This window comes from Varroa destructor, unplaced genomic scaffold (assembly GCF_002443255.2).
Source record: "Varroa destructor unplaced genomic scaffold, Vdes_3.0 BEIS01000006.1, whole genome shotgun sequence".
Classification (NCBI taxonomy): domain Eukaryota; kingdom Metazoa; phylum Arthropoda; class Arachnida; order Mesostigmata; family Varroidae; genus Varroa; species Varroa destructor.
Window position 1 is genome coordinate 24,967,700 of NW_019211459.1, and position 27,411 is coordinate 24,995,110.

The 27,411-nt window shown below is 46.7% G+C and overlaps 1 protein-coding gene across 1 annotated transcript in view; it reads left to right on the top strand.

Moving 5' to 3' along the window:
* Positions 1–27,411, top strand: part of LOC111253197 (LIM/homeobox protein Lhx1-like) — a 160,391-nt gene that overhangs the window by 50,055 nt on the left and 82,925 nt on the right. Inside the window, exon 2 of the mRNA XM_086992610.1 lies at positions 389–591. Within this exon, the coding sequence (XP_086848736.1) occupies positions 389–591 (203 nt within the window). The remainder of the gene's footprint in view (positions 1–388; positions 592–27,411) is intronic.

Sequence of the window (27,411 nt, forward strand, 5' to 3'; positions counted from 1 at the left end):
ATCCACACAATATTTTAACGTTGTCACATTGTTATCGAACGAAACTACATTCAAATATAAAAACAATAATTTTTTCTTAAAGATTTGTGACATTGAGTGAGTACGCAAGAAGCGTCACTAACTTTAGCACTATAATCGACCCTTAAATCCATATCTCTGCGTACGTAATAAAGACCGCCGATTTCGAATTGAGAAGTATCGCATATTCAACAGGTGGTAGAGCTTTGATGACAACACAAAGGTCGCTTGTAGTTCATCGTCGGAACATATCGATTCATTTGTCATTGGCAAAAATCGTTACCTAATGTCCGTGCTCAAGTAGTTTATCTCGCGTCAGGCTAATTATTAGCAATAATTATATGACTTTTCATTAATTTGTCCATTTTAGGAGGTTCGGCACAAAGTGCGCGGGGTGTTCTCAGGGCATATCACCAACAGACCTCGTTCGACGCGCTCGTTCGAAAGTTTTTCATCTCAAGTGTTTTACTTGTCTCGTTTGCCGGAAACAGCTTTCTACAGGTGAAGAACTCTATGTCCTCGACGAAAATCGCTTTATATGTAAAGAGGACTACCTCAGTCAACGACAGCAAGGTATGTAACTTGTTTTCATTATACATCGAGTATTACAAACCTAAACAATCAGCTCTTTGTGCATAACTGCAACTTACTTTATGTGACTAGCCTATATACTGAATATAATGTGAAATCATTCTTGTAAACCGTCAACAAATCCGCCTCGATATTAGCGAAGATTCAAAAATTAGGTTTTGCTTACAGCGCCATCTTAGATCAACCATACCTTTACGTTTCAAGTGTTACGTCCACGGTGGACATTCTATCGGACGGCTGGCTCCCAGCACAAAAAGAACTCTGTCTATGCCCGGATTCGAACCAGGGCCACAACCGTACCTACATGCGTCTAGACGAATTTGATTTACCACTTTTCAAACGCACCTTTAGATTAAAATGCGCTTATTGCCCTTCGCGCTAACATAAAGGAACATGCGTTTGAACATCTCAGAGATATTGCAATGTATGTAATAATCTATAATTTGTATAATTCATTACTCGTAAAAAAGGTTTACAGGAACCTGTGACTCCTGCCAGCGGTCGTGTTTGGAGGCAGCGTTTTACTTGTCGCGTTATGTCATTCTTGACGCCTCCATACACGTATACAATCAAAGACACACAGAGAATTATATATACGTTACATATTTATCTGTGTATAAGTAAAAGTTCTCCCATCCGAGTACTTGTTCTTCACGTGCTTCTTTTCGGTGTCCGCTCACCGATCGATCTGAGTCCGTCAGTCAGACAGGAACTGGCCCGGGTAACAGCAGACCCCCTTTTCTTATTCTTCACCCACGTTACACCGCAAGTTCCACAACTCCCGACCGTTCTCGGGTTCTGTAACCGTCTTGACTGATGCTATTACTGCTTTTGCTGCTGATTTTTCTCCCGATGTCTTCGTCGGCCACGAATAGTTCTACACAAACACAGGACATCCTGAAGCGAGTTAACTCCATTGATGATCCGCCTCGACTTTGACGGATGAGCCCGTCCGAGCAAGCGACAACCACGCTTTCAAAGTCGATCCTGTTGCGTCCGAACTATTCATCGATGATGTACGGTGTAGTCTGTATGCATTTGTTCATTTTTTGTTGGTCTCCCTATCCATCCATCCATCCATCCATCGCTTGGTGGGATAATGCGTAAAATTTTTCGTTTTCATTTGCTGTCACTGCTGCTTTTCTCTCCACATGTCTCGTCGCGTTACGCGAATCGTAACGCGACGTTTCGTCGCTAGATGTATTCCCTCGCGCCATATTTCGCATTATCGTCGACTCTCGTTGCTTCTGCCATAGCCCAGTTGTTTTCTCTTGAATGCGCGTTAGGCTGTGAAGTCGTCTTTGGATGGCGTTGATTCCGTAGAGGAGACGACAGTATCAGCGGCAATTCTTCCGTATCGTATAGATGCGTTGCGTCGCCTTGGATAATGCGACGCAGACACGAGCAGGACACGATGATGACGATAGACGATGATGAGTAGGGAAAAAAGAAATGAAAAGCGAAAGACACCAAACGAATTTCGAATGTCGGACCACGAAACCAACTCAGCGAACGACAAAGACAAGCAAATGCAGGCCAAGTCAGCCCAATCTAAGTCAGCCCCGTAGAACTAGCCAGATCGACGGTTTGTCATCTGCCTGTTTGTCGTATCCGGCAGCCATTCCTTCTCCCTGAACAATTTCTTCCGCGGTCCATTCGCAGGATAGACTATTGTCACCGGTGATGAAAACAGCAGTAGAAGCTGTTAACCTCCAGACGAGATAGACGAGCCGAGGGCGACAAGCAAACTCCTAGCAAGACGCTAGATAGCGCAATGACAACGGCAGCACCGAAAGCTGTGGTTCTAGGGCTGCTTGCAGGGGCATTTTGGTGATGGAGGGCTGGTGTGAGCAGCTGACTGATGAATAACTAATGTTTTTTCGTTGTTGTTGGTGGCACTCTTTTTGTTACGGTCGTAGTATCGTCATCTTAGTTTACCACGTAATGTTTCTTGAGAAGCAACATATCGACTCAGCAGAGAGAAATGCACGCATGGAGAGTAAGTGTGGCGTGCCTTGAGTTGTCATTATTGGTACCATTGATGTGAAGGATGAGTGGGGTACTTGTGCTGTGAGATGCGTTGTTTCTGTATATAAGAAGACGCAGACGCTTTTTGGTTGAAATGCTAGCGGCGACGCTGTTGGGAATTAGTGCAAAAGTTGTCAGAGGTCGTCACCGAAGCGAGTGGCTTTATGGAGGGTCTTTTGAGAGTCATGATGGTGAGGTTTAGGTCAAAGTAGAGCTGAACTATTCATAGGGAAAATAGGATTCGACGTTTGTTAGCCGAAGCGTTGACTCGTAATTGATAATTAGAATTTCAAACAAAAGTTAGCATGTTATAGATGTCGCGGTTTTAAATTTTAGACTTCGTCAGCCTTCCTCGGCTACACCTGTATCGCATATTTTTTCTTAACCTGTGGCTAATTATCGGCGTTTACTTTTTATATACCGAACCGTCCCAAACCCGAACCGTGAGGAAAAAGCACGAGGGTATACCAGAGAGGGGCCCACGGCATAAGTGCGTCTACCTTAGTCTCCCGCCGAAGGGCAAGCTTACACTGCCGAGTGTCAACCTTATATGCCATCTTTTTCCATTGGTTCTAGGCCATTCGATCCCCAAGTCTTGCTAGACTTGTCTAAGTTTTTCTTCAACAGATCTGGTAGAAGCGTGGCATCAATGTCCCATAATAGCCTTTGATATCGGAATCAGCGATAGCCTTATGGTTACTCAGAAAATGCGTAGATGCGCGTTGGCCACGCTGGTCCACGTCAATAGCGCTATTTCCCGCGCAATTGAAACTATCCAAGCGATTATCATAATTTGGCGGGCGTTCCCAATCAAATCTCAATTCCTTTTCTTCTGATTGAATTTAGTGACGGGTACAATGCAGTTTAACGTCGTTATTCAGACATTTTTAAACATCGTAATTATTATAACAATAGAGGTATATAAAAGGTAAAAAGATACAACTATTTCAAGTTAAGGCAACGTCATGGGCAATATTTAAGTTACGGTTTAACAAACCCAGCCGTTAGGGCATCATCGGATCGAAGCAGATATTGAACGAAGTTGTTAGTTCAAACCGGGTTTTGAACGAATGTCGACTAATTGACAAACCCCTAACAGACGAAGACACTACGTACGGACGGTAGTCTTATTAATGAAGCAGACATTTTACCCTGTCATTCGCTATCGATATATACCTTTGCGAAGGATCCTAATCTTAGGCATGATGCTATAACAGGTTGAACATGTTTACAATTGAATGAACATTACAGGAAAAAACAGGCTTTTAGACGAAGATGTTTTTTTAATCTTTATCCAATGTAATGTTGCTCCTTACTCGATTCGTGCCCATATGTCACGTTTGTCGAAGAAGAGTGATATCGTACGTACGTAAATTTTTTACTACAAAAACAGATTTCCGATCATTTGATATTGAGTGCTTCAATGAGTGAGACATCAGCGACGAACTCAGATAGAATACTAGCATAAAGAAGCCGTTCAAGTTGATATAAGAGGAATATTAATCGTATTGATCTATTCGATGAAAACAAGGCTTGACTTTGTCCTGTTATCTGTACGGCGCTCCTTTTCGTTAAACCGTTCGCGCGGGTTATTTAGCTCGTACAATGTGTTTATTACATCGTGTTTTGAAATAGACAGTAATCAGTATAAGTAATAGTTGACTGTCTACACACTCGCTAACAAGCATAACATGTAGCTAAATTATTGATTGACAGATTGACATTGTCAAAATAGATACCGTTATCAATGTACTTAGATCGTTGTCAAGCTAGCGAAATTCACCCAAATGCTAGTCCCCGTTTTTCACTGGCGAAACCCTTCACGAGAGGCAATAGTCGAAACAAGGATCTTGTAGTTTCTGCGTTGCATCAACCCGTTCCCTATACATTTCAGTAATAGCTATGTTGCGAAATGGCTCGTTCCTGTTATTGTGACGGCAGACAACAACGACAGGGTAGGGCGAACCGGCGGATGAAGCCAATACCGCCCAGTTCTGGATAAACGGGCTATTGGTCGTTCTCGAACACATCGCAATAACTTTGACAGCCGCTTGTTTCACTTGTCGTTCATCTACCTCAACTAGTACTAATAAGTCGTAATGTGGCTGTTGCATATTTTACACCTAAGTGAGCCCAAAAAGTATCCGATAGCAAAAAACAGTGGCGCTGTAGGGGGCGAATAGGGAGAGAAGACCGGGCGACCCCAGCGCCGCCGGAAACTGCGACATTTGTAGCAGCAAGTCCGTAGTCGGAACAACTGCGTCTTCATATAGTTAGCCACTGTTATTACTGTTGTTGTTGTTGTTGTCAATGTTGTTACCACTGCGGTGCCCTCGAAACCCCCGAGGCAATAGTTCCCTTACTCTTGTGGGCAGTAACTTGCCCCATTCCTAGCCGTTGTCGTCGGCGCTGCAGCCAGGTAAGACACTTACGATAGTACAGTTCATCAGGTACCCTCAGCGTTCGCGCATCCAGTAACAGCACGCGTGGAGTTAGCGTATTTATATTACACATGTGTAAGCGGTGACACAGAGATCCGCGGTTAACGACAAAAGGCGCATTTCCCGGGTTGGCTTTTACCGTTGCTGCTCCTTCTGCACGCACTGTCGCAACCAGCTGTCCTCTTGTTGCCTGAATAGCGGGCTTATATATATGACTGTGTAGTCATCAATAGTTGGTTGTTAGTGGAGTTGCAGTGGTGAGGGGTGCTTATGGGGGCTTAAAAATGGTACTCAGCCAAGGACATTGTCCCCCCCCCCCCTTCCTCTCCCTTCCTGTTCCGCGGGTTGGGGGACCAATGTAGATTATGGGGAACGTACAACATACTGTGTTCTATGCACGATAATGCAGGTGGCATGGGTAGCGTACGGCAATACGGGACTGAGGCGAATCGTTTTTTCGGAATTGAACGCAAGCAACATAAACGACCTCGATGACATGACGAAAATACGGAAGCAAGCGAGATGAGCCGTCGACGACAATTAATAAGGAAACGATTCATACTGATAAATAGCGGCGACATCTATAACAGTAGGTTTTGTAAAGTACGCGGATTGTGCTGCCTGTAACATACCGTTGTCCAATAGTAATCGGATAAAAAGGTCGTTATCAAGATAGTGGTACCGAACGAAAAGGCACAGTCGTCTCGATTCAGCCAATTGAACAGTAACCAAATGATAAAGCGATCAAAAGACAGAGAGCATATATCAGTAGCGCACATACTTTTTTGTACTTTAGAGAAAAGAAAAAAAAAAAAGCAATAACATAACGTAGCATTACGGCTATATGAGTAGGATAAAACACGCTTCTGTGTTGCCATATAGGTGAGGTGTGCAACGAAATTCGTTTGGGCGGCAAAGCTTAAAAATAGAGATAATTATGGGCTAGAGAAGACAAGCTTTTTTTTTACTGGTTTTATGTAGTTCGAGTTTAGGATCATAATCGTTTCTTCTTGTTTTGAATTCGTATGTTCAGTGTAGACGCGTTTTTCTTTCGTTGCTGAATCACCTGGACCATGTGTATAGTACGAAGAGGATGCATCAACCAGCTTTGCAAATAGTACTGGTCCGTCTTAATGTATTCTCTTACCTAATCAGGTCAATCATTAGACAGTGCCTAGCTTAGATAAAAACGTATTTTTTTTTCCAACTTAGTTTGAGTGAGGTGTGGTGTGGTGTGGTCCCGTCTATTGATGAAGCCCATTTTTTGTCCCAGATTGTAGCTACAATGTATTGTAATTATTTCACTATTGCTCTCAGGAAAGTAAAGGTCCTAATGCAAGTCGGAACGGCTGGAGATGCTAGGTCGTTATTTAGGTCATTATGAAACAATTATTTTGATTGATTTCAGCTGTCTTTCTGTCCCGATTCCCTCGGATCCACTCACAGGCGACGATATCAAACTGGTGTTTCGCATACAAAAGTGATGCTAGTGTTGCTTTATGTCTGAGTTTATCAATACGCTTCTACTCCAACAACCTAGAAGGTCAGAGTAGCCTTTGACGTATGACAGTTATGATTTGTCCCTTGTAATGGTACGACTTTAAAGGCACCATTCTACTCTCGTTGACCTAACAAGGACGTTATCTACAGTCAGTCTCTAAACAATCTGCTAATGTGCATCCGTCCGCCATATTGCTTATGGAAAAAAGATTTGGCACCTGCCTACTACGTACAATAGATTAAAGGTGACTATGAACATTTTGTCAAAAATTATCACGGAAATAAAATGTTCTTCTTCCCATAGTACATACACAGAATTACGTTAATAAAGCATTTCCGTTTGCTCCATTACGTTCGCTATGTTTTCTACTACCGATGAGTTTTCACAGCTCCTAATCTCTCGACCCTCAGGATAATCAGCATTTCTTCTAAATGCTACTACGTCGGGCAACACGCTCCTGTCAGCACAAAACACGGTACGTTCAAGATCGATTTCGAACTCGGATCAGCGCGCGTTCCTTCCGTTTAATAGGCAATATTTTTTCTGCTACCAATACAACTACCATGTCTATCGCTGAATAATGGCATATGCCCCCTATCAGTGCAGAATTCCTGCCGCAATAAAATAAAAGCGTGCACGACACTCGATTTTTTCCTATAAGGGAGGGCATACATAAGGTGCTGAAAAAGCGACCCGTTTTTCTGTTAGCCACTTGCAATTAATGCCACATGAACATGCGTCCGTCTGCTTTGATGCGATTGCAGCGGCAACAAATCAACCTGCTTCTTGCTTTTTCCATATATATATATATATATATATATATATATATATATATATATGTATATGCTCTAGAGACGTGCGATACGTTATTTCCTGCCTACTTTTCGTTGATGGCGGGTGGTCTTTGCAGCTAAAGTCATCATACGATTAACTTTAGCGGATATACCGGGAGAGACAAAGAGAAACAGGGATGTTGGCTCTGTCGCGATTTCAGACTCTGAGTGAACAACTGAAGATCGATTTGGTTGTTGACGTTGATGCCACTAGAGGGCTGCTCAATGTCCGGCTAAGCAAGTAGACGATATCCGTTGTTAGCTTACTCCCCGCCTCCAGTGGTTCAAAGCCAATTGGCACCGCATTAATCCCGAAAAAAATTCTGGGGTTCCGTTCTGGGGGGGCTCGTTTGTCGACTTACTCGCCGCCACGTGCTTGCTAAGGGCTGTTATCGGAAGGCTGCTAGCAAGCCGTCGCTTAACTCTGCTTTGATAGGCATAGACGTTTTACCGCCATTGACTTCTGCATACGGCAACACAATATGGTAGCACCAGTTAAAGTAACAACGAATCATTTTTTGGCCAATGGTTCTCTTCTGTGCGAAGGGATCGTTGGTTTCCTTTTTTTTTTCGTCTTCTTCTACTCTGCTGCTGCCTTGCCGACTGCATATGTTGCACGATGATATTCTTTAATCTGATGTCCATTGTCATTGTTCTAGCGTAGATGTTGTCGTGATGCGCGGGTGGATGTTATTTCGCCCACGTAAACGGCTCTCCGACAGACTATCGATTGACGTTCGCGCGCCAACGGCACTTGCTGGCGTTTATAGGCAATACTAACTGTCTTCTTTGGCGTCGTTGCTATCGGCTTCGGGAACGTCCTGTGCGGGTTGTTGACAGCCTGACCAGCGGGGTGCTGCTTGCCGCGGTGTTGAAGCTAAATGCGAAGTAGAGGACTTCGACGTACAAAGTTAGCCGAGTTGGGTATAGCCAGTTACTCAGCCAAACCGTCGGCGAACGGGCATAGTATTCGTACGAAAGGTATATGAACACCGTACGTCCTATAGGTGGATGTATTGCTGCCGTTCTGTATTTCTTTCTTTTCGTCTTACCATTCATGTTTGTGTGTCTGCCAAACGCAAGCAACAATACTTGTAAAAGAGACTATGAAACTTTAACACTCAAAATCAGAGACACTCTGTGAGTAGTAGAAACAGCCAAGGGAGTCCTATTGATGGGAACAACTATAGGCCAATCAATCGAACAATAACTGTATTATAGATTAAATCAACAAATGTAAGCGCACCGATACTTGAACACTCTTTTAAATTCGTATTTATCTGTTAAGGCAATAGCGCAACTGGATCAGGTCCAGCGTCCATTGACAAGCGAATGATAGTTAATTCCGGATATTCGAATTTATCTCGCAGTGAGGAACATAAGAAGCACCCAGCATTTATATATATATATATATATATATATGAATAACGTGAGTAAAAACCAAAGTGATAGATCATATTTAATTAGTTTTACCTATCCAGCAGAGATTCAAATTGGTGTTCTAGGTTGAATTGATCTACCGGGTAGATAGGTAAGTATGTAAACAGGGATCGTGGAACAGCAAAAAAAATACCCCAACAACAGCGAACAACCTATTCTTGTTGTTGCTAGTGTTGTTATCATCGCCCTAGTCGACCGGTTGGCGAATTGGCAGGTCGATTCTCTGTGCCCTAGCCTCCCCTAGGCTTGCACTGTCAAATGGAGGGGGTTCTAAGGATCGACCAATGGAGAAATGGGAGTGGTGGTATGTGTTATGTACTCCAAAGGGAGGGAGGGAGGGATGCACCCGGGTTGAATGGCCGAGAAGCAGCATCTTCGAAGGGCGGGAAAATCGAGCGCCGGTTGGATCAGGCCAGCAAGAGTCTGTAGCTTCTCCCTTACCCGTCGCTAGCAAATAGCGGATTCATGGTGACGGTGTCTTGCAGGGGTTTGCTAAGCAGGAAAAGGCGGCCGCCCTCTGACGGTTTCCCAGCTACCTCTCTCTCGCCCGTTCAGACGCGCTGCGTCTCATTCACTACGGACTGAACAGAGGCGGTCGTTCTTTTCGGTGTTTCTGGGCTCCTTTCATACTGCCGCTACCGCTGCTGCTGTTGCTGATGGAGAAGCGACTTCTTCTTCAGCGTCTCATCTGCTAGCGCTGTTTTCGTCGCTCCGTTTCCTGGTCTCCCTCTTCTCATTCTACTGCTTCTGCTGCTGACGCTGTCTCGTCTCCTTTGGAGGAAAGGCGAGGAAAAGTAGAAGACCAAGTCGAAGGAAAAGAAGAGGCAGCGGCAAGGGAGCCGAGATGGAGCTTTGCGAGTCGGAGGTGGAGAGGGGCTCTGAAGCGTTTTATTATTCCTGATTCTCTTTCTCGCCGTCTTTCTTGCGTTACTCGCCCATTCTTACGACTCTCTTTCTTCTCATATGGGGAATTGGGAAAGGAGTCCTCTAGTCTCCTAGACCTCAAGGCTCACAACCAGCCGTAGTTCCCTGGGGACCTGCTAGCAACTACTACTGCTGCCACTCAGGCTCGAAGATCGCCTTCGGAGAGACTTCGCCATGGAGGTAGAAAACGGGGGATTGAGAGAGTCGACAGGGTCATTGGGGATGATGCTCTAAGGAGGAAAACTGCTGAAGGAAAGAAAGGAGATGGAGAGATAGAGAATGAGAAAGAAAGCAAAAAAAAGGAAGCCAACAGACGACTGCTAGACGAAACTTGTGAATCGCACAAATTCACAACAGAAAGGACAGAAGCCAGTTTGTAATTCTCTGATCCAGACGGACGGACGGACGGACGCATGCAGACACCGGCCGACGCACACGCAGGCAGAGTCATTTGAAGCACTCAGAGATCCTGGATCTTTCGGCTACCGTGCGGCCTGTCACACTGTGTCCATATTAGATGGTCCTAATCATCGCCACAGATGAGGATGACCACGAAACCGCTCTATATATAGGCTGAGTAGGACGTAGCGAGACAACCACTGACGAGTTCTGACAGAGATTGTTCTACCGGACTGAGCAAAAGCAAAAAGGGAAAACCAACAAGCAGGTAAATTTACAATACAGGCCAAGAAAGGATGTAATTTGTTTACAAAAAGCAAATCATAATGTTTTGGTGCTTTAGGTATCATATATGCCCTGATAAATTGGTATTTAAGGTCTGGGGGCAAATAAATAACGCTGACTTCATCATCTTTAATGCGATGTCAAGGCTATAAAACGGATAGACTTATTGAGGCGATACGCTGGAAGAAAGTTTTCTGCGAAAGCCAGAATTCATGTAGACTGACGTCTGGCGCTGCATGACCCATATGTACATTGGTCAATAGAAGTTCGATTAACGTAGCAAAGATATTGAGGGGTTCTGCTGAACCGCTGTTAACCTTATTGTTTTTACAGCCATTTCATTGATGATAGTATTGAAACGAGACTGGGCGAAAGCTCTGAACATAACGTCATGTCCAGTGTAGACTGCAGCGGTACGATTTAGCTTACGTAACGGCAATTTGCGACACTGTTGGCGAGCTGAGAAGACGAGGTTGCAATAGCAGTTGAATAATATGAATAGAGCTGATCTAGACTTGAGGTAATAAATTGTGGTAAGCGTCTTTAGCTGCTTTGAAATCGATTTTTCTTCTATAATTTTTCGCTTTGTGAAGCGTGCGGTGCGGGAGTCCGGCGAATTCCGACGCGGTCACCAGGTCCCACAACGAGTACAAATCATCTTCACCGGGATTTGTCCTGCGCAGTTAAGTAAGGATTAAAAATTGTTTCTGGTTGTCGTGGGTGTCGTCGTAGGCGAACTGTAGGGAATAACAACCGTCTGTACTGCTATGTACCACTATCGGTGATTAGTCGCTGTTTTGGCGGGAACGCGGCGCCGCATGTGGTTGTTGAAGGCACGTACCGGATTACTGGACAAAGCCGAATATAAATATAGCGAGAATGAGAAATATTGACAGAAGTGCTCACGCTAAACTAAAAAAAAAAAGCCTTCCTTCCTCACTCACTTTTTTCTGTACAGCTGCCCCACTGATGTATCGTGTGAATTATTATCTGCCACCACTCAAGTGCTTATATAGATATTCTGCTTGACTGCAGCTCCTTGGCGATTCCATTAATTCCCAAGGACCGTATACTGTAACTTTTGTTACGATGACTACTGATGCCTCTGCAATGTTGTCGTTCTACCTATGTACACCAGGCGTTCACTCTGTGGCGGCCTCGCTCGCCGTTAGCAGAATCTACGACCCACAATGGCCGTAAGAAGTTGTCGTCAATGGCCTTTCACTTGGCCTACGAAGTTTAGGCTGCGATAGTTGCGAGAATCGCTCTGATCAAACAGGCTGCTGTGAGGCCAGAGGAGTCTGTTCAGCACTTTGCCTGTTTGGGGGGGTCTCCCCTCAAATTCCCTGCTGTAACTTCGCCGACAACGGTTGCACTCGTCCCGGTCACCCGTTTGCCAGTTTCTCGTTTTCTCAGATTCGCGTGCCTCGCTTTCATCAGTCGTCTCCCTTAGCCAACAGCAGCAGCCGCCTCATCGATTTGGCCGCGCTATAGCTCGGACATTTAACACCTGATACAATCTTATCTTATCTGGCCGAACGGAGTCGGGTCGACTTTGGGACTGCTACCACAGCAGTGGGGAGCTGACTCTGTGACGAATCTCGCCTGTGTGGTGGTCGGTAGCCAAGCAGGCCGAGGTTAAGCGTGCTACGCGCTATATATGAACAGGGAAGCAGACCGACGGGGTTTTTCTCGTCATAGAGAAAAACTCTGAAAGAGATAGAAAGCTAGATCTTTGGGTGGAGAGCAGCTATTGGAAGCTTGGGTCTCGGCTGGTCGTCAAGACTAGTCGCCGCTCCGATAGCGCTGCGTGGTGCAAGCAGACAAGAATAACAGTTCAGCAAGAGAGATCGTCGACGATGGTAAGATGGAAGTTCGTAGGAAATTACTCGGCCTCTCTCACTGGTGCTGCTCTGAACTTCGTGGAAGGGGTTGCAGTTTCATTCCAGTCGTGTTTCAAACAACACGCAATACGCAGTTGTCGAACTTGCCAACTAAGCGAGCTAATAAATAGCTGAGAGTTCCAAAAAAAGACGGCCAACGGTAAATACGACGGCGCTGATGTACTATGGTGTTATGCCTAGCATATTTACAATTCTAAGGGCTAGCAATCCAGACGCTACACGCGTTGGCGGAAACTCCATATGTACATAGATACTACAACGATTAAGCTAACATCGAACGCACCTTTCTGTACGCTGAAAGGATAGAGGAATCACAATGATGACCCGGTGTATGTTTTGTTGGTAGGAGTTCGAGGAACCAGCACATTATCGTGGTAGAAGGGGCGTTGCCTAACGTTATCCTTGATGATAGGTCATCACGCAACCGTTTCAAAAAAACGATCTATTAGAGATGCAATGCGACATTCGATTCTTCATTGTCGCATTTGGTGTTTGCCGATGTTGTTCTCATCATTAGTGCCATAACTGCGGCCATACATATTGCGTAATACTGTTGTTCTTGAAATTTGCTCTGACTAATGATTTCTAGAAGCTTAGCGCTAGTGACTGCCACTAACAAAGTGAGCAAATTGATGTAAATAGAGAGCACAAAATTAACCTTTTTCCAGTGCCTATTTTTTTTTCTTTACTTAAGGCATCGAAGCATTTTCTTTCTTTTCCCATTTACTCATTCTATATCAATGTAGTTTTGGGTAGATCACAGAGTTAACCTGTGCGATGTTTCGTTTTTGGCTTTGTAAAGATGGCGAATCGCACGCAAGCGTGAACGCGTATTCGGAAGGGCCTCGGTGCATGTTACGGCGCGCGAGTTATACCCAAAGAACAAACCGTCACGGTGTTTCTACTCAAACCAAAAAAAGCAATACTTGACAACCCATACCTTTCTCTTCTACGACCTGTGACCTTCAGGCGAATTCTGTGTACGAGAAGTCCTGACATGATGACCTAGCCTCTGTAGAATCGTGGGTATACCCGCCCACTGTTTTAATTGTTAGTGCTGGCAGAGTTGAGGAAACCAGGAGGCCGAACAGCGCTAACGTTTAATGCGCTATTCACATCGGTGTCGTGGAACAGATGCGAGAAAAAGCATGCTACGAGTAATGAACGGCGATGGGGATTCGGTAGGCAACAGCAGCGGTAAAACGGCTGTCGTTTATAAGCGAAAGGCTGGCCATCCTAAGGAAGATATTTTGATACTTAAAATAACACTGAGAACGAGTCGAGTTAAGTCGATTCAAATCAGATCGACTTGCCCGAGCAACAGAAGGGCCTGAGGGAGGCGGGGCAGGCACGGCATCACTTCAGTGTTTTTCGATCTGCTCGATGCCTAAATGGTTGAATGCCTGAAGTACCTCCGAACTATATCCGAATTCCTGATCAGACTCGATGACTATGTCGGAATGAAATACGTGGCCATTGCCGCGAACGTTATTCCTGCCTGCCGCGTTGATCCGTTGTATACATAAAGACAACCGTCTCTAGCCCAAATCGCCTGACGGCATAACCTTCGACCTTTACTATACTATAACATGACAATGAACTGGCCAAATTCAGTATGGCCTGCTGGGCCTCATGAGCTCAACGGAGCACCGCCCTAAGCCCTGCAATCCGTATACTCGCTCTAGACCTAGTCGTTTTCTCCTGAGCAGGGCTCCATTGCTTAATGTTAATCATGAATCAGCACCAATTAAAACATATTGATATATGTTAATGTTTCTTCAATGATTTATCATGGTTGCATGGCAGAGATACCTCTAAGTAAGAAACAATAAAAGGGTATTACCCAGATCGAAGGGTGAATGTATATATGTGTGTGTCGCAAAAACGAACTTCTACGCCAAGGTCTTAGCGACCCTTGGGGCATAGACATGGTTCTAGCTAATATAGCAGCTTTGTTTCTATCTGCTTTGGCTGCGCTCTTTAAAGGCTTTTTGGTATTGCAGTTCTCGAACCAGCGACGATAATCAAACAAATTCGAAACACACACTTTTAGCTTGGCGCGCTGGTTTTTCGAGGTGTTCTTTTTCAATATTTGCTTAGCGGCTTGTTTGTCTTTAGCGCGCCGCAAGTGTTGCCTGTCGCTGCCGTCTTTGCCTGCTTCTGCCGCTGCTGTAATAAGGAGCACCCAAGCACAGAAGTGCCATGGACGTGGCAGTTCGTTTGCCATTGAGACCACACAGACGAGAGCTTTGAAGTCAAATCCCGAAGGGGTCTTCGGGTAGTGGTAAGGAGCACAAGAGAAACAGCACAAGCTAGAAGCCAAAGCACGGCTGAGCGCTGTTTTCGACATGGAGAGCTTTTCGACTGATTCTTACAATATCACGACGAGTCGACGATCAGAAGCTTCGCCGAAATCGGCTGTACTTGTACGTAGCAGCAGTGAACGGTTTCCGCCAGCGACATAGTGGTACTGTGTGGTATCGCATGTGGTACATAGTGGTAACAGCATCTAGAACAACCACCGTTAGGAGTCGTATTCCCGTGGCATTGTCTCTTTGGGAGAGAGGTAACGAAGGGACATCGAAGTTTGTGTACGATGACTTTGGACTGGAGGGTAAAAGGGTCCGAATCTGACTGTAACAACTTCGAGTAGCGTCTCATCGTAATCTGGCATAACAGCGCCAATTTCAAGCCTCATTTTCCGGCACCAGCGGCGATGATGAGCTGTGGACGGCACGGACTTCTTTTTGGAAATGAACCGCTTTCTTTGTAACTACCTGATCTCCTTCGTCCGCATCAGTTTCCTTATATAGCTTTATCTAGCTATATCGAGCTCTTGGCGACCGGATCGCCAATCCCTTAGGGTCGGCTGCTAGCTATTTAGCGGTTGGCACTTCTGGAGAACTGCGAGTGCTCGCGCCGTATACACGTCCATGTACGGACGTATAGGTGTAGTCGAATCCATTTGTATAGAGGAGATGGCGGTGGGGACGAATGCTGACGTAGATTTTACGCGTTTTTTCATGTGTAACACCGCGTTCGGCCCAACAAAACATGGAGCTTGACATTTGATGATCGATGTTGCGTATTCATCACTTTAGTCGGCTTTGTTTTCGGTTGAGTATAGATCGTTCAGCAAGAACGATCATGAATTGTTAGAACAATTCAGGCACATCCAGCTATCGCTTTAACTCTATTTTACCAAGACTGATTCTAGTTTCAACTTCTAGCTTCAACATGATTGTAGTTATCTGATCCAGCTGACAACGGCTTAAGTTATAGGTTCGACATTGAATGTGAATCCGTAGTCAGTCGTTTACTGTTGTCGATTTGTTAAACGTTCAATTTATGACAGAAATGTTCGAGTTGCGGTGGACCACTTTTTGCACCAACAATTTTGCCCTGATTCATTCTGCGCCCATGCGCTACTGCCTATGGTCCTGGCATGAGGTAGTTGACAGCGTACGACGGTTGGTATTGACATTGTCCTATCTGCCCCAACCATCGGAAACTCATCGCTTAGTGCACGTGTCAACAATGAAAGAGGATGACACCCAGAGACGGGGCCGCGCGGCGACCCAGCAGCGCTATAACCCGCCTGCTTGCCACATCGAGCACATTGCTCACATAGTTACATTGTCACGCGTGTCATCATTTACCCTAGATTAGGAAGAAAACACATCTCGCATTTGCTCCACCGGTGACTTTTGCCTTTGGTCAATTGGCTAACATGAAGACGTTTTCTTCATGACGACGGTTTTGCCGGGGCAAATGGCATCTGAAGTTTTGTTTATGTCGACCATAATATTAATAACGAAAAAACGCAACGACTAAAATGCCACAATAAATGCCATTTAAGATTGCATATTGAGTCAGCCTTAAATGGCTCCTCGCATATATGTCTCTATAATTGGAACGACCTGTCATTTTTTACCCCTTACATTTGGTTTGACAAAGTTGTATTATGGACAGTTGTTACTGTTTTGCCAACGCTTATATGGTCTGTCAACAGCGTGTTGGTATAGCCCACAGCTCGATTGATAGTAGGGCCTAAAGTGTAAAGTGAGGATTACTATGGGAAAACGGTCGTAATACTGCTGCTAGTGGCGGAAGACGTCTGATAGGCGTAAAGAGCGACGACTCCATAAGATTAGGATACAAAATGAGCCACTGAGAGTAGTTGGTTGATACTATTCGTACTGGTTCTGTACCAGCTGCTTCTTCTGCTCTAATCAATTCAGCTTGTCAACAAAGATCATTTTAAGTGAAGGGGTGCTTGGGCTGGTGGAAAGTTCGTGGAGCTGCGGTTAGTCATATGATAAGCTCAATATTCCGTTCACGTTTCGTTGACTTGTTCTTTCATGCCTTCGCTTGCGTGAAGCCCGCCGGTTGTCGGCCTCGTCGTCATCGGCATCTGCATCGTTCGCCCCCGACGCTACGACAACATTGCCGTTCCCCGGCCACGATAGCCACGATACGCTCGCTGTTGTTGGCCGTTTCTGTTGTTCCACTGCTCACCAGAGATTGCCCGCTAGAGTTGAATCCGTCGTTCCTGACCCGTTCTCCGTTTTCGCTAGTAGTCCGATCGTCTGTCGTCGAAGGAAAGGAGTTAGCTTTTTTCTTTCGTTTTATTTCGTTCTCCATCTCGTTTTTCGACCGCGTTTCCGGCCTGGCAGCATAGTCGCTGCCATCGCCGCTTTTTACCCAATAGCAGTGGCAGCGCTAGTAGCAATAGCAGACGCACCAGCAGCAAGAGAGCGCTTTTGGCAAGCTTTCCAATTTCCCCACAAGATTCGTATCCCCCTTTTTCTTCTTTTCGAGTACCCTCCAATTCCTCGACTGCCTTGAGCCCGCTCGAACCCATTCGTAGCTTCGTTGCGAAAGCCACCGCTATACGATCCTGCTAGTCATGGTTCTCCGTTCCATTTGCCCCACCTCTCCCTCGGAAGGACCCCTTCCCGCAGAGTCCTAGCAGTGGTGGCTACAGCAGATCCCCGGCGTTCCATCCCTTTCCGTGCCTGCTGCTCCCTTCGACTCCGGACTTGTCGCCGTAGCAAGTCGAGTGCGCTTTCCTTTCGCATCGCTCCGGTAGCGAACGAGCTAAGCGAAATAGAAGAAGCGGCTGGGCGACAGTGGCCGCGGTGACTGCCGAGGCACGGACCGCAGTCAGGCCTTATGTGAGTTTGTGAAGCACGAAGAAGTGGTTCACTGGCGCTTATCACTCGACCATTTCCTCACCAGCCCAGCGGCAGCAGTAGCACTGGCACGGGCAGAAACGCCAGAGTCCGAAGCAGCTCGAACCGATACAGCAGCCGTCTGGTGACGAAGCTGTCGAGCTGTTGGACTCTTGGGCAAACGTCGCGGACTTGAGGCCGCCTCATAGCCATCCTGTGGATCATTGGATATGCCAGTAGTACACGGTAGTGATCGTGACGATGAAATGCTGTGAGGGCTGCAGAACTAGTGGCGCTACTGCGGCTTCTGCTAGTGCAGATTTCTCTCCAGCAGCAGCACAACTAGTCGCAGTAGTCGTCGGTCGAACGGGTTGAGAAGATCTTTTCCGCCATCGTCGCCGACGATTGAAGGCTACCAAGTCTGCGAGCAAAGAAGCAGGAAGGCGGGCAAGCCTTTGAGACAAGACCAGCCCGCCACAAACTCAGGCCGTAGCCCCGCGACTCTGCAGAACAGCCAACTGGGTCTAACACACGCTCAGCAGAACAGGCATCCCTTGACTTGAGAGCCTCCCAGCGCCGACCAAAGGATTGTTCGAGGATTTAGAAGTTTCGCCGCTTGAGCTCTATCTTTTGCCGCTGCCGCGACAGCCGTGGAAGCAGCTTAGCTTCACGGATCCGCGGCTTTCGCTCTCTCGTCTTTCTCGCGTTCAGTTCTGCCTTAGCTGCAGCTATGGCCGGTAATAGCACATTCCGAATGCTCTGCTTGCTGACGCCGGGCTGAAGTCGAAATGTTCAAAGGAGGTTACCACTTGAGTACTTCTGTAGCCTCTGGTTGTAGAATGCGGATAAGCGGCTACGCCGATCGTAGCACTGCTTCCGGACGTTACGCGGCTCTACTCGACAAGTGTGCCCTTGCTAATTTCTTGGTCGTACCAATCGGCTCACGCATTGAGAAACTCTTAGCCTTCGGACCTATCTGTAGAATGGTTTGCAGTGGCTCGCATATCCGCCCCCGTATGTACTAGTTGTCGCAACTGCTGGCGTTGTCATCGAATCTCTTTTTTGGTTTCGACATCTTTTCTTTTTCGAAGGACAGGGGACGAATCGCTTCCTCCGTATAGAGACTTCTTCGTCTCGCCGAGCCACTAAGACAACCTCATGTTCGATTCCGAAAAATGAGGCTCGTGCAACTGCCAGCCGCGACTTTCACGGGAAAGAAGGCGCTTAACACTGTCTAGTAGCTTTTGGTAGTCTTGTGTTACCGGACCTATGCTAGTAGTACTTTTGCACGCACTTAGATCGCCTGCCCGCTTGCTCCGCACCTATCGACCCGGTTCACTCCGGGCTGCACAGCACTGCAACCTATGCACATGTTGTTCGTTCGCTGGTCCTGCGTGAATGCGAATCTTGCTGCGTGTGAATGAGTTCCTCCAGGCGTAGACCGCGTGGCTCGTGGAGATAAAGGCGAGCGCTCAGCTGAATGGCATAACGAAAGCGACAGGCCAAAACGCGAGTTGCGGGTGCTTCTGATGGGGGAAGCCGACCCAGTGAGGCAGTGCCACGAGCCAGCTAACACAGTCACCAGCTCCAGCTAGCGAGGTGCGTGGGGCCCTTGTCTGTACCTACGGCTGCTTGTGCCCCTGGTTCCATCTTTGCCCTCTAGTTGCTCTTTCTTTACCTTCCTTTTTCCTTAACGTAGGCAAAAGAATCGTTGCGTCGTTGCTATTCATTTTTTTTTTCATCTCGTAGTCACCGCCTGCTTACGGGATTTCGGCTTTTCGCGTAGGTAGATTGATCCTGGTGGCTTGCCAAGCAGAACTGGAGCCCAACTCCGTCTCATCGCTGTTCAGTGTGTTATCCGCCGGCAGCACGACACCTCCCCTCGAATTTTCTGCTAATCCCTCGCCACCTGGAGCCTTTCCACGAGCTATACAGGAACAGATACTCCTAAAACAGCAAACCTGCGATCCTGCTGGTCTCGTCTGTCCAAGTCGTCCTCTATCATCATAATATCATCTTCTGAGTCCTTTTTTCTTTTACATGCGAAGAAACTGTTCCTTTCAGCAGCGTTTGCTGTTATGTAGCTGCATTTATACAGAAGTGACTCCGACTCGTCTGTGACATACAATACTCATATTTGTTTTGATTCTCATTAGTATCTGCTTTCCTGCGATAACAAGCCGTACATTAAAGCCGCATAGTAGAGTAGTAATCCTTATACTAATCGCTGGATAGATAAAACTACTCAACGATTAATGTATGGATCATATACTTAACTCAATTGTATATATTTCCGTTGCGAGTTGAAGCGCTCTGCAAGCAACTAGTACACCGCATGACTCAATCCGGCATATTTACTTGTATCATGATAAAAATGCTGGCACGGGTCTAGGTACACAAAGGTTGCAATGACGCAAAACTGATATCGATATGTAGGTTTCTGCTTTTTTATCATCAAGAAGTAGCAGATATGAGCTACTCATATCTGAGAGGCAACGCCTCTATCCAATGTTCAAGCAGTTCAATTGAGCAGTCCTCTTTTTTTTCTCTACTTGCAATGTCGAGGAACGGCCTGCTTTATTGTTGCTTATTTTGTAAAACCCACATGTACTCGCGCATGCTTGCATGAGTGAGGTCTGAGCGACATTGAAACTAGGGAAACAAACTGGCTACAAAAAGCTAAAATAAATAAGGCCGATCCATAGTATAAAATGTGGTTCTGAGTTAGATGATGTGGTGGCATGTGTCTATAGATGTAACCTCTTTCTTTAGTAGAGGTTTGCGCGATATGCTTTTCATGCGTCCTGTAGGCCGCGCCACAGGCACTCAGTCGCTGTACTTCCATTTGCAATCCACGATTTGCACGAACCCCCGCTCATTCAACCCTGTACGATACGAAACGAAGAGGAACCGCGCACGGAAACCTTTCAGTGTTGTAGTGGTCGCAGTCGCTGGGACGCCACACGCTGAGCATCGGCTGCCCGTCTGCCGGATGTCGAAGTCCCTGCCAACGGCATCACTGCTTCCGGCGATCCGCCGAACTCTAGTGGAGCCGAGTTTCATTGACGCGACCAACAAGTCCTGCTGAGTTCGTCCCTCCCTTTTTTTTGTCTTAGGCCCCCTCAAGCGCTGCTGTCATTGGCAGACTTGCTCTCGTTCGTGTTGTTCACTAGCGCCACGGCGGCAGCTGCGATGTCACCGTGGCGAGCGGTAGCGGCCGGTGGCTGACTGGCAGTACTTCCACTGCCAGATCAGCATAAAGCTTAGATTCAGAGCCTTTCTACTGTGTAGTCTCTCACAGTCTTTCTCTGTCGTTACGCAAGCGCTTGAGCCCTAAACCTAGGCTCGAAAGAGGAGTCTGTTGGCTAGGCATCGCCAGTTGGTTGTTTTGCAGTAGCAGCAGCGCTGGTCGTGGTGAAATCCGACCTCCTTGGAGTTGTACCGCAGCTCTAGCAGAGAGCTTAACTTGTTCGTTCATTTTTGTCGTACTGTTTCAGGATTGTTGCGTTTGTTCCGGTATTGTTGGAGGGCTCTTTCCCCAGCTGTGGCAACCGCTGCCGCTATTGTTGTAACTGCTTTTCTCTGGCGCGCACTTTGTCGCCCTGTCTCATTCGCAGTTGATCCCTGGGGAACTTCTTATTATCACGTGGGTGGGACATATGATATGAAGGTTAACAGAGGAACAGTGTTGCGACTACTGCCCGACATAACAGGTCTCACCACGTGTTAGATTTCGCGCTCTGTTCTAGTAACCACGTTGCTTCTATCCAACGTGAGGATAATCCCATAGCATTGCCGCTGCTACGACCTCTAAGTACATACCATACAAAAGCTATATCATACATTTACCTCTACAATACACGCAGACAACCTTACGAATGTGTCCATTCTCGCTACCGCAAACAAGCAAAATTATTATATGTAAAGTCTCCGCTCCCCATACACGCACACCTAAGTCACTCGCGGGATTAGAACGGTAAGTTCTGCGACCTCTCCTACAACTCGCCGTCAAAACACTGAAGCACGGGAGCAAGATGAAAGATCGTCAGTTGGTCGGTCTTCTTTTCACAGGAGGAATTTCAACGTCTAGGACCCAAACTGCTGCGCAGTCCAACCCAAGTGTTTAGAAGTGTCCCCACGACACCCTACTGCCAAAGCTCGGAAACCAGCTGAACACTAATGTGTCCAGCGTCCTTCTGTGTAGCTCGCGCGTGTATTTGTCCTCTTGCCCGGTGCCTGATGTCTGCTATCACAGTGAGTGGCTGTGAATGTATCCCAATCTAGCACTATTACCACAATGGCACGCACGAAATTCTCTCTATCTATATATTTGTTGGCTGTGAGATCCTTAAGAATAAGGACCCTGTCGCCGCATTCTCCTTCCCGCCCGCGCAGGCATCTCACACTTTCAAAGACGTGTCCTGTCTCGAAAGCCCGTGCACTCGCGAAGGCTTCAACAATCCAAACGATCTCGGATTCCTGCTCCGTTCGCTACGAGTGTAGTCTATCCCTTGCGCTCTATCTCACATCGAATAGGAGTGATAGCGGCAAACACTGGTCGCCAGTAGGAAGTTGTCGCCTTTTCGCGTCTCTTGGCCCATCCTTTTGCTCTACTGATGGACAATCGTAGTATTATAGCTGACGCGTACCCTGTCCTCAGAATCCTCACCCTTTGTCAACTGTCGACATCCATTCATGTTCAGTTTTCATTCAAATGTGAGCTTCTAAAATGATGTTTCAACATCTTCGAATGAGGTTAGCTTTTCTTCTTAAAAGGGACACTAGTTCGTCCGAATTGCTACAGACGACGTTTGTCGTACCAACTTCAGCAGCGCGACTGACCGCGGTCTATTGCTAAGGTACAGCTTGTTCTATTCGTCGGTAGTACCGGCCGCTAAACCAGTAGGAGAGCGCCCCGCAACGACTCAGGTGTCCCAGCAGCCTTCGAGATTGTTGTTCGTTTAGTGAAACCGGCTAGCCTTCACAGCCACGAGCCGGACCTGCGCCTACTACGATTCATGAGCCTGTCGTATTTAAATATTTATTGTTGTCAGGGCCAATGTTGGATTCAACGTTTACATACGCACATCCTGTTGTATTTTACGGGCCGCATTATTCGTGTCGATTGATTGGGGCATCGTACTTCACTCGTACGTACGCTACGGTTCGCTTGAACAAGACATATATAGTAAACAGACAAGTACATTTATGTGGTAATAGAGGCTGGAGTCGTTTAGATGCAATTGTCTTTCTGTTCTCGTTATTTTTTTCGTCACCGTTGACTTTTGTTTTTCGAATTGTTTTTGTTGCTCTTCTTCTGTCTTCGTGATGTAATATTCTTATCATGATGGTGTTTTTGCGCTTGCTGTCATGACTATTTGGTTATTATTTAGTATTACTGGAACGTACGACTCGTGCCTATTGGCTTCGTCTTCGTTGTTATCTTCGACCAGCTTCTCATTGGCCGTCCACTACACTTCATTCTGCTTCATACGGGGGAGTAACGTCGTAGCTGTTCGCGTAACATGACTGTCTAAACAACTCACACGATCGGCTTCTTCCCCCCTTCTCTTCCTCTCTCTTTCTCTCTATAAATATATATACGACGAATATTCGCTGTTGATTTACACAACCTCGAAGATGCATCTTCTCGAGCGTTTCACTACTCTGTCGCTTGTTCTTTATGGGCTCGCGCGTATGGACCTGACACAAGATCTAGTCTGTTTTGCTGGGCGCTGCCCACTGGTCCAACATCGGCCACAGCCGCATCGTTGACGCTGATGGCGTCAGACGAAAATAGCCGGAGCAGCGGTAACAACCAACCAGTTCTCCGAAAACAAGAAAAAGCCTTCGGGAAATGAAGTACGCAGATAGTAAATGCAACATTCGTATACATAACATCGTACTCCCACTATAGCAATCTATTAATGCTACTATTATTGTTATTTTGAATTGAGGTAATAATACCAAATAATAACAGTAATAACAATACTGTTAGTGCAAAAATAACTAATTGCGAATGCTGACGGAAACAGTATATACCAGCCTATTTCTATCTATACATATACACAAAACAGTTCAACTCTCCGATCGTCTACCGAAATCCTTGCCCAAGCGATTAATGCTCCCACCATGGCGGTAACACATGTCGTCTGTAATATGATTACCCATTTTTCGCGGGTTTAAAATTTGCCTATTCAGATATGTTGCATCTGGTGCTATCTGCTTGTACTATTGTTTCATCGCCGTGTGCTGTTGTTAGCCGCATCAGCCGCCCTCCCGCTGCTAGGATAGCGACGTCGACTCAGTGCCACCCTCACCTTAGCACTTCACCTTCTTCACTCGGCACTTGTGATGCTGTCACTAGCAACTCGTTGTTTTTTTTTTCTCGTTTTCTACTTACGTACGGACTTTAACGCTCGTTCGCTTTTTCATCGTGAGCATTCGTACGGGATCCTCTCCTCAATGAAGGCACCGACCGCCGCTGCACAAAAGATTTTCTACGGGGCAGACCGGCACAAGTTCCTTGTCAATGCTCCATCGCCTTCAATCGTGTGCTCTCTTATTCTTTTTGTCTATCTTGCTTTTTCATCGATGTCTCCGCGACGACGTGCGACCGGATAGATTGGTCGTCAGGACGTCATCAAATGAATAGCCCAAAGTGCATGTAGCTGTATAGAAATTCGCGAACCGAAAGTCAGGCTAGAACAGCCGCAGCACAAGTCACTTGTCTTTCGTAGCAACGACAAGCAGCGATCAAGTCACCCTCACCAACTGACCCCTGACCTTGTCTGGTCGCTGTTATTATTCGGGCTTCATACATGTGAGTTTTTCTTTCCGTTGTGTGTTCTTGTCCCAGGCTCACTGTCGTACTATACGCTATCGTCGTGTACAAGCGCAGCAATGCAACCCCCGCAGGGATCGACGACGATGTCAGCTATTCTACGAGGAACAACATACCACATGAGTATGATGGCGCGTGTCATCCTGTCTTGCCCTGCTGCTGTTCCGTTAAGTCGCCGTACCTGTGTGAGTCAGCCCACGTAGCATTCTTTTCATTTACGGCTGAGCGGAAGCAGCGTGACATACAGCATGGAATCGTAAAAATATTGGCCTTAGTGGAGGTACTGGTAGTAACAGTATGCCACTGATGCTCGAAGACCCTCGGGCAGATCTTCTTCAGCCTGGCGGGCACAGTGTTTTGCCCTGATCGCACTCGTCGGAACTACCTGCTATAACGCTTCCTGCTGCTTCGGCTCTTCTGGTTGTACACGGAGGCAGCGTAGTAAGTCGTGCTCATCTGACCAACTCAACCTGGCACTGAAGGGTTGCCAAGTCGGCCATAGGCACCAGTAGCAGTCGACGCACGCCAGAGCCTGATTATACACAATCGATCTTTTTCGCTGGTCCTGCACCTCGAACAACTTCAGCGGTGCTGTGTAGAGACTCTGGTTTCATCCGTATTGCCCCTAGCTGCTTTTCAGAGTTAGTACGACGCATTCAGCGATCTACTATAAAAAGAGATAGTCGAAAAGGTGGACAAGCGTCCATCAGCTTAGCAGCTCGGGATTGAATAGCCCGGGAACGCAAAACGGCACCAGGTCTCTAAAGCGGGTGATAAGGGGGGGATCTAGAGCAGGGACTTGAAATTGGGGTTACTGCCGTGCTTGGTCTAGTGAACCGCTTGCTGGCCACTACTGAACGATTAGAATACCCTACGATTCGTTAGGACAAGCAAGGGTCCCGAGTCCGATGCGTGTTCATGAGACTAAATTAACACAATGGATGGTTGTCCAATACATTCCTTTGACCATTTGCCCTCGAACAGATGTACAGATAAACTAGTCCTATATACGATAGTGAATCTTCAAGGTATCTACCTGCTAGAGGATCAAAAGTCTCATTGGCTTTGCTAACGGCCTGGTTGAACTGTTAGACCTACCCTACGCTAATGATTGCCACAGCTTTGCGCGCGTATGGGGGGGGGGCATATAGAAGCTGAGTGTCGGGAAGCCAATATGAGAGGAAAACACATTTTTCACTTGCTGATATTCAGTCGCTATATGTAATCGCTGCAATGTGTAGAAATAGCAGTGGGCTACTCATTGGATTTTTACGCGCACGAGAGGTACAGCGGGGCAAACTCGGGTTGACTGGCAAAGATACGAAAACTAGAGGTGCCCCACATTCCATAGGTCACTTGGCAGATGGCATTTAAATTGTGAATGTACAGATAAAGGCTAGTGGAAAACGGCGCAGTAGCAGCAGTGCTTACGAGCTAGAATTGGGACAGTGAATGGACAAAACTACGCATCGCACTCGACTTCTATGTCCTTTACGTCGCTAACGTGCGATAGATAGCTTTTGTTCATTACTAGTATGGTTGTTACCTTACCGGTATCCGGAACAACGACCAGTCTAGCCAGAACAGACTACTCTTATTCTAGGTAGAGCTCATGGCAAACTATTCAGCGCTGCCACAACACTACAACGGCCTACTCGGCCTGAGCGGCCTAAGGGGCGCTGTTAGTTGAAAATGATTAAATGCAATTAACTGAACGTTAAGCTAAACACCAACCGCTCTCAGGTTGAAAAGGATCCGGGTCTTTCGCCCTTACATGTACCCACTACAGACGATGAGAACTCAACACAATTGAATCGAACAGACAATAGCAAGCGGCCTGTGAACTCATCAGGAGTACTACACCTCATGTGAAGAACGCCTTCGCCGACCCACCCACCTTGGCCCAGTTCTTTACTCTGTTCAACCTGTACACCCGATCACTGTTTCACCACCCGCTTAACTTATTTTCACTTAAGGCTCAACGAGAGGGAAAGGCACGTCTGAACTCGTCTCCTACCTGCGCCGATGTTTTCCGTGCATGAAACCGTGCGCAGCCGATTTAAACGTGAAGGGCACTTCCTTTTGAGGGTGTTACTCCGACAAGCCTTACCACCATCAGCAGGAGGGCCAGCACTACGACGACTAATACCAACTTAGGTCCTTCGCGACTTCATGGCCAGACACATCCTCCTGGTTTTGTACTCTTCTGCCGCCTCCGTTCACTTCCCGTATTCCGACTCCGTCGTTTACCTTCAAAGTGGTTCAACGTGCTTGCTAAATCCGGGTAATTTATAAGGCTCTCGTATCGGGGGATAGCAGCAACCGCAGCAGTCGCTCGTCGTTTTAGGAATAGATTTTGCTCTGTATCGTGTTTTCAAGCAGGGATTGCTGGCGGCCAACATAAATCCAGAGAACTGTGCGCTAGATAGGACAACGGCGACAGGAGCTTTAAACGGTAGCGTTCCGCGAAACTTTTGCTGGTACTAGTACTTTGGATGTAGCTCTAGCTATAGAAGTACCTGAATCTTCGGATCTTTGAAAAACCATTTTACCGCCTCCATCTCTTGTAGACTGGAGTTCGAGTTCGGCGCAGTCATGCTATAACATATAGTTCAACCAGACAACAACAACGGGAAGCCAGTATAGCAGTGGGCCGAGACAGTAAGCAGTTCGGCGAGCATTCAAGTTTTTTTTTTCTTTTTCCTTCTGTACCTTGTGGATGAGTCTGTGCATTCGTGGTATTTTTTCTACAATGGCTGCTACCCTTAACCCACACCCCTCTACCATCCTGCACAGTTTCCCTAGTCCAACAGCACTCGTTCACTGTGCTTCGGTGGGTGGTCGGAAACGCCGCCCCAGGCCAACCCACAGACTCCCTTTTGCCCTGCTGGCCTTTACTTTCCCCTATGCGATGTTCCGCAGGGTGCAGCTACTGCAATTCCTCTCGTTGTATCTAGATCGACATTCGGCCTGACAGCACCCGAGGCGGTCGTTCAATCAAAACGCGAGTATGCAACAATACTTAGCAC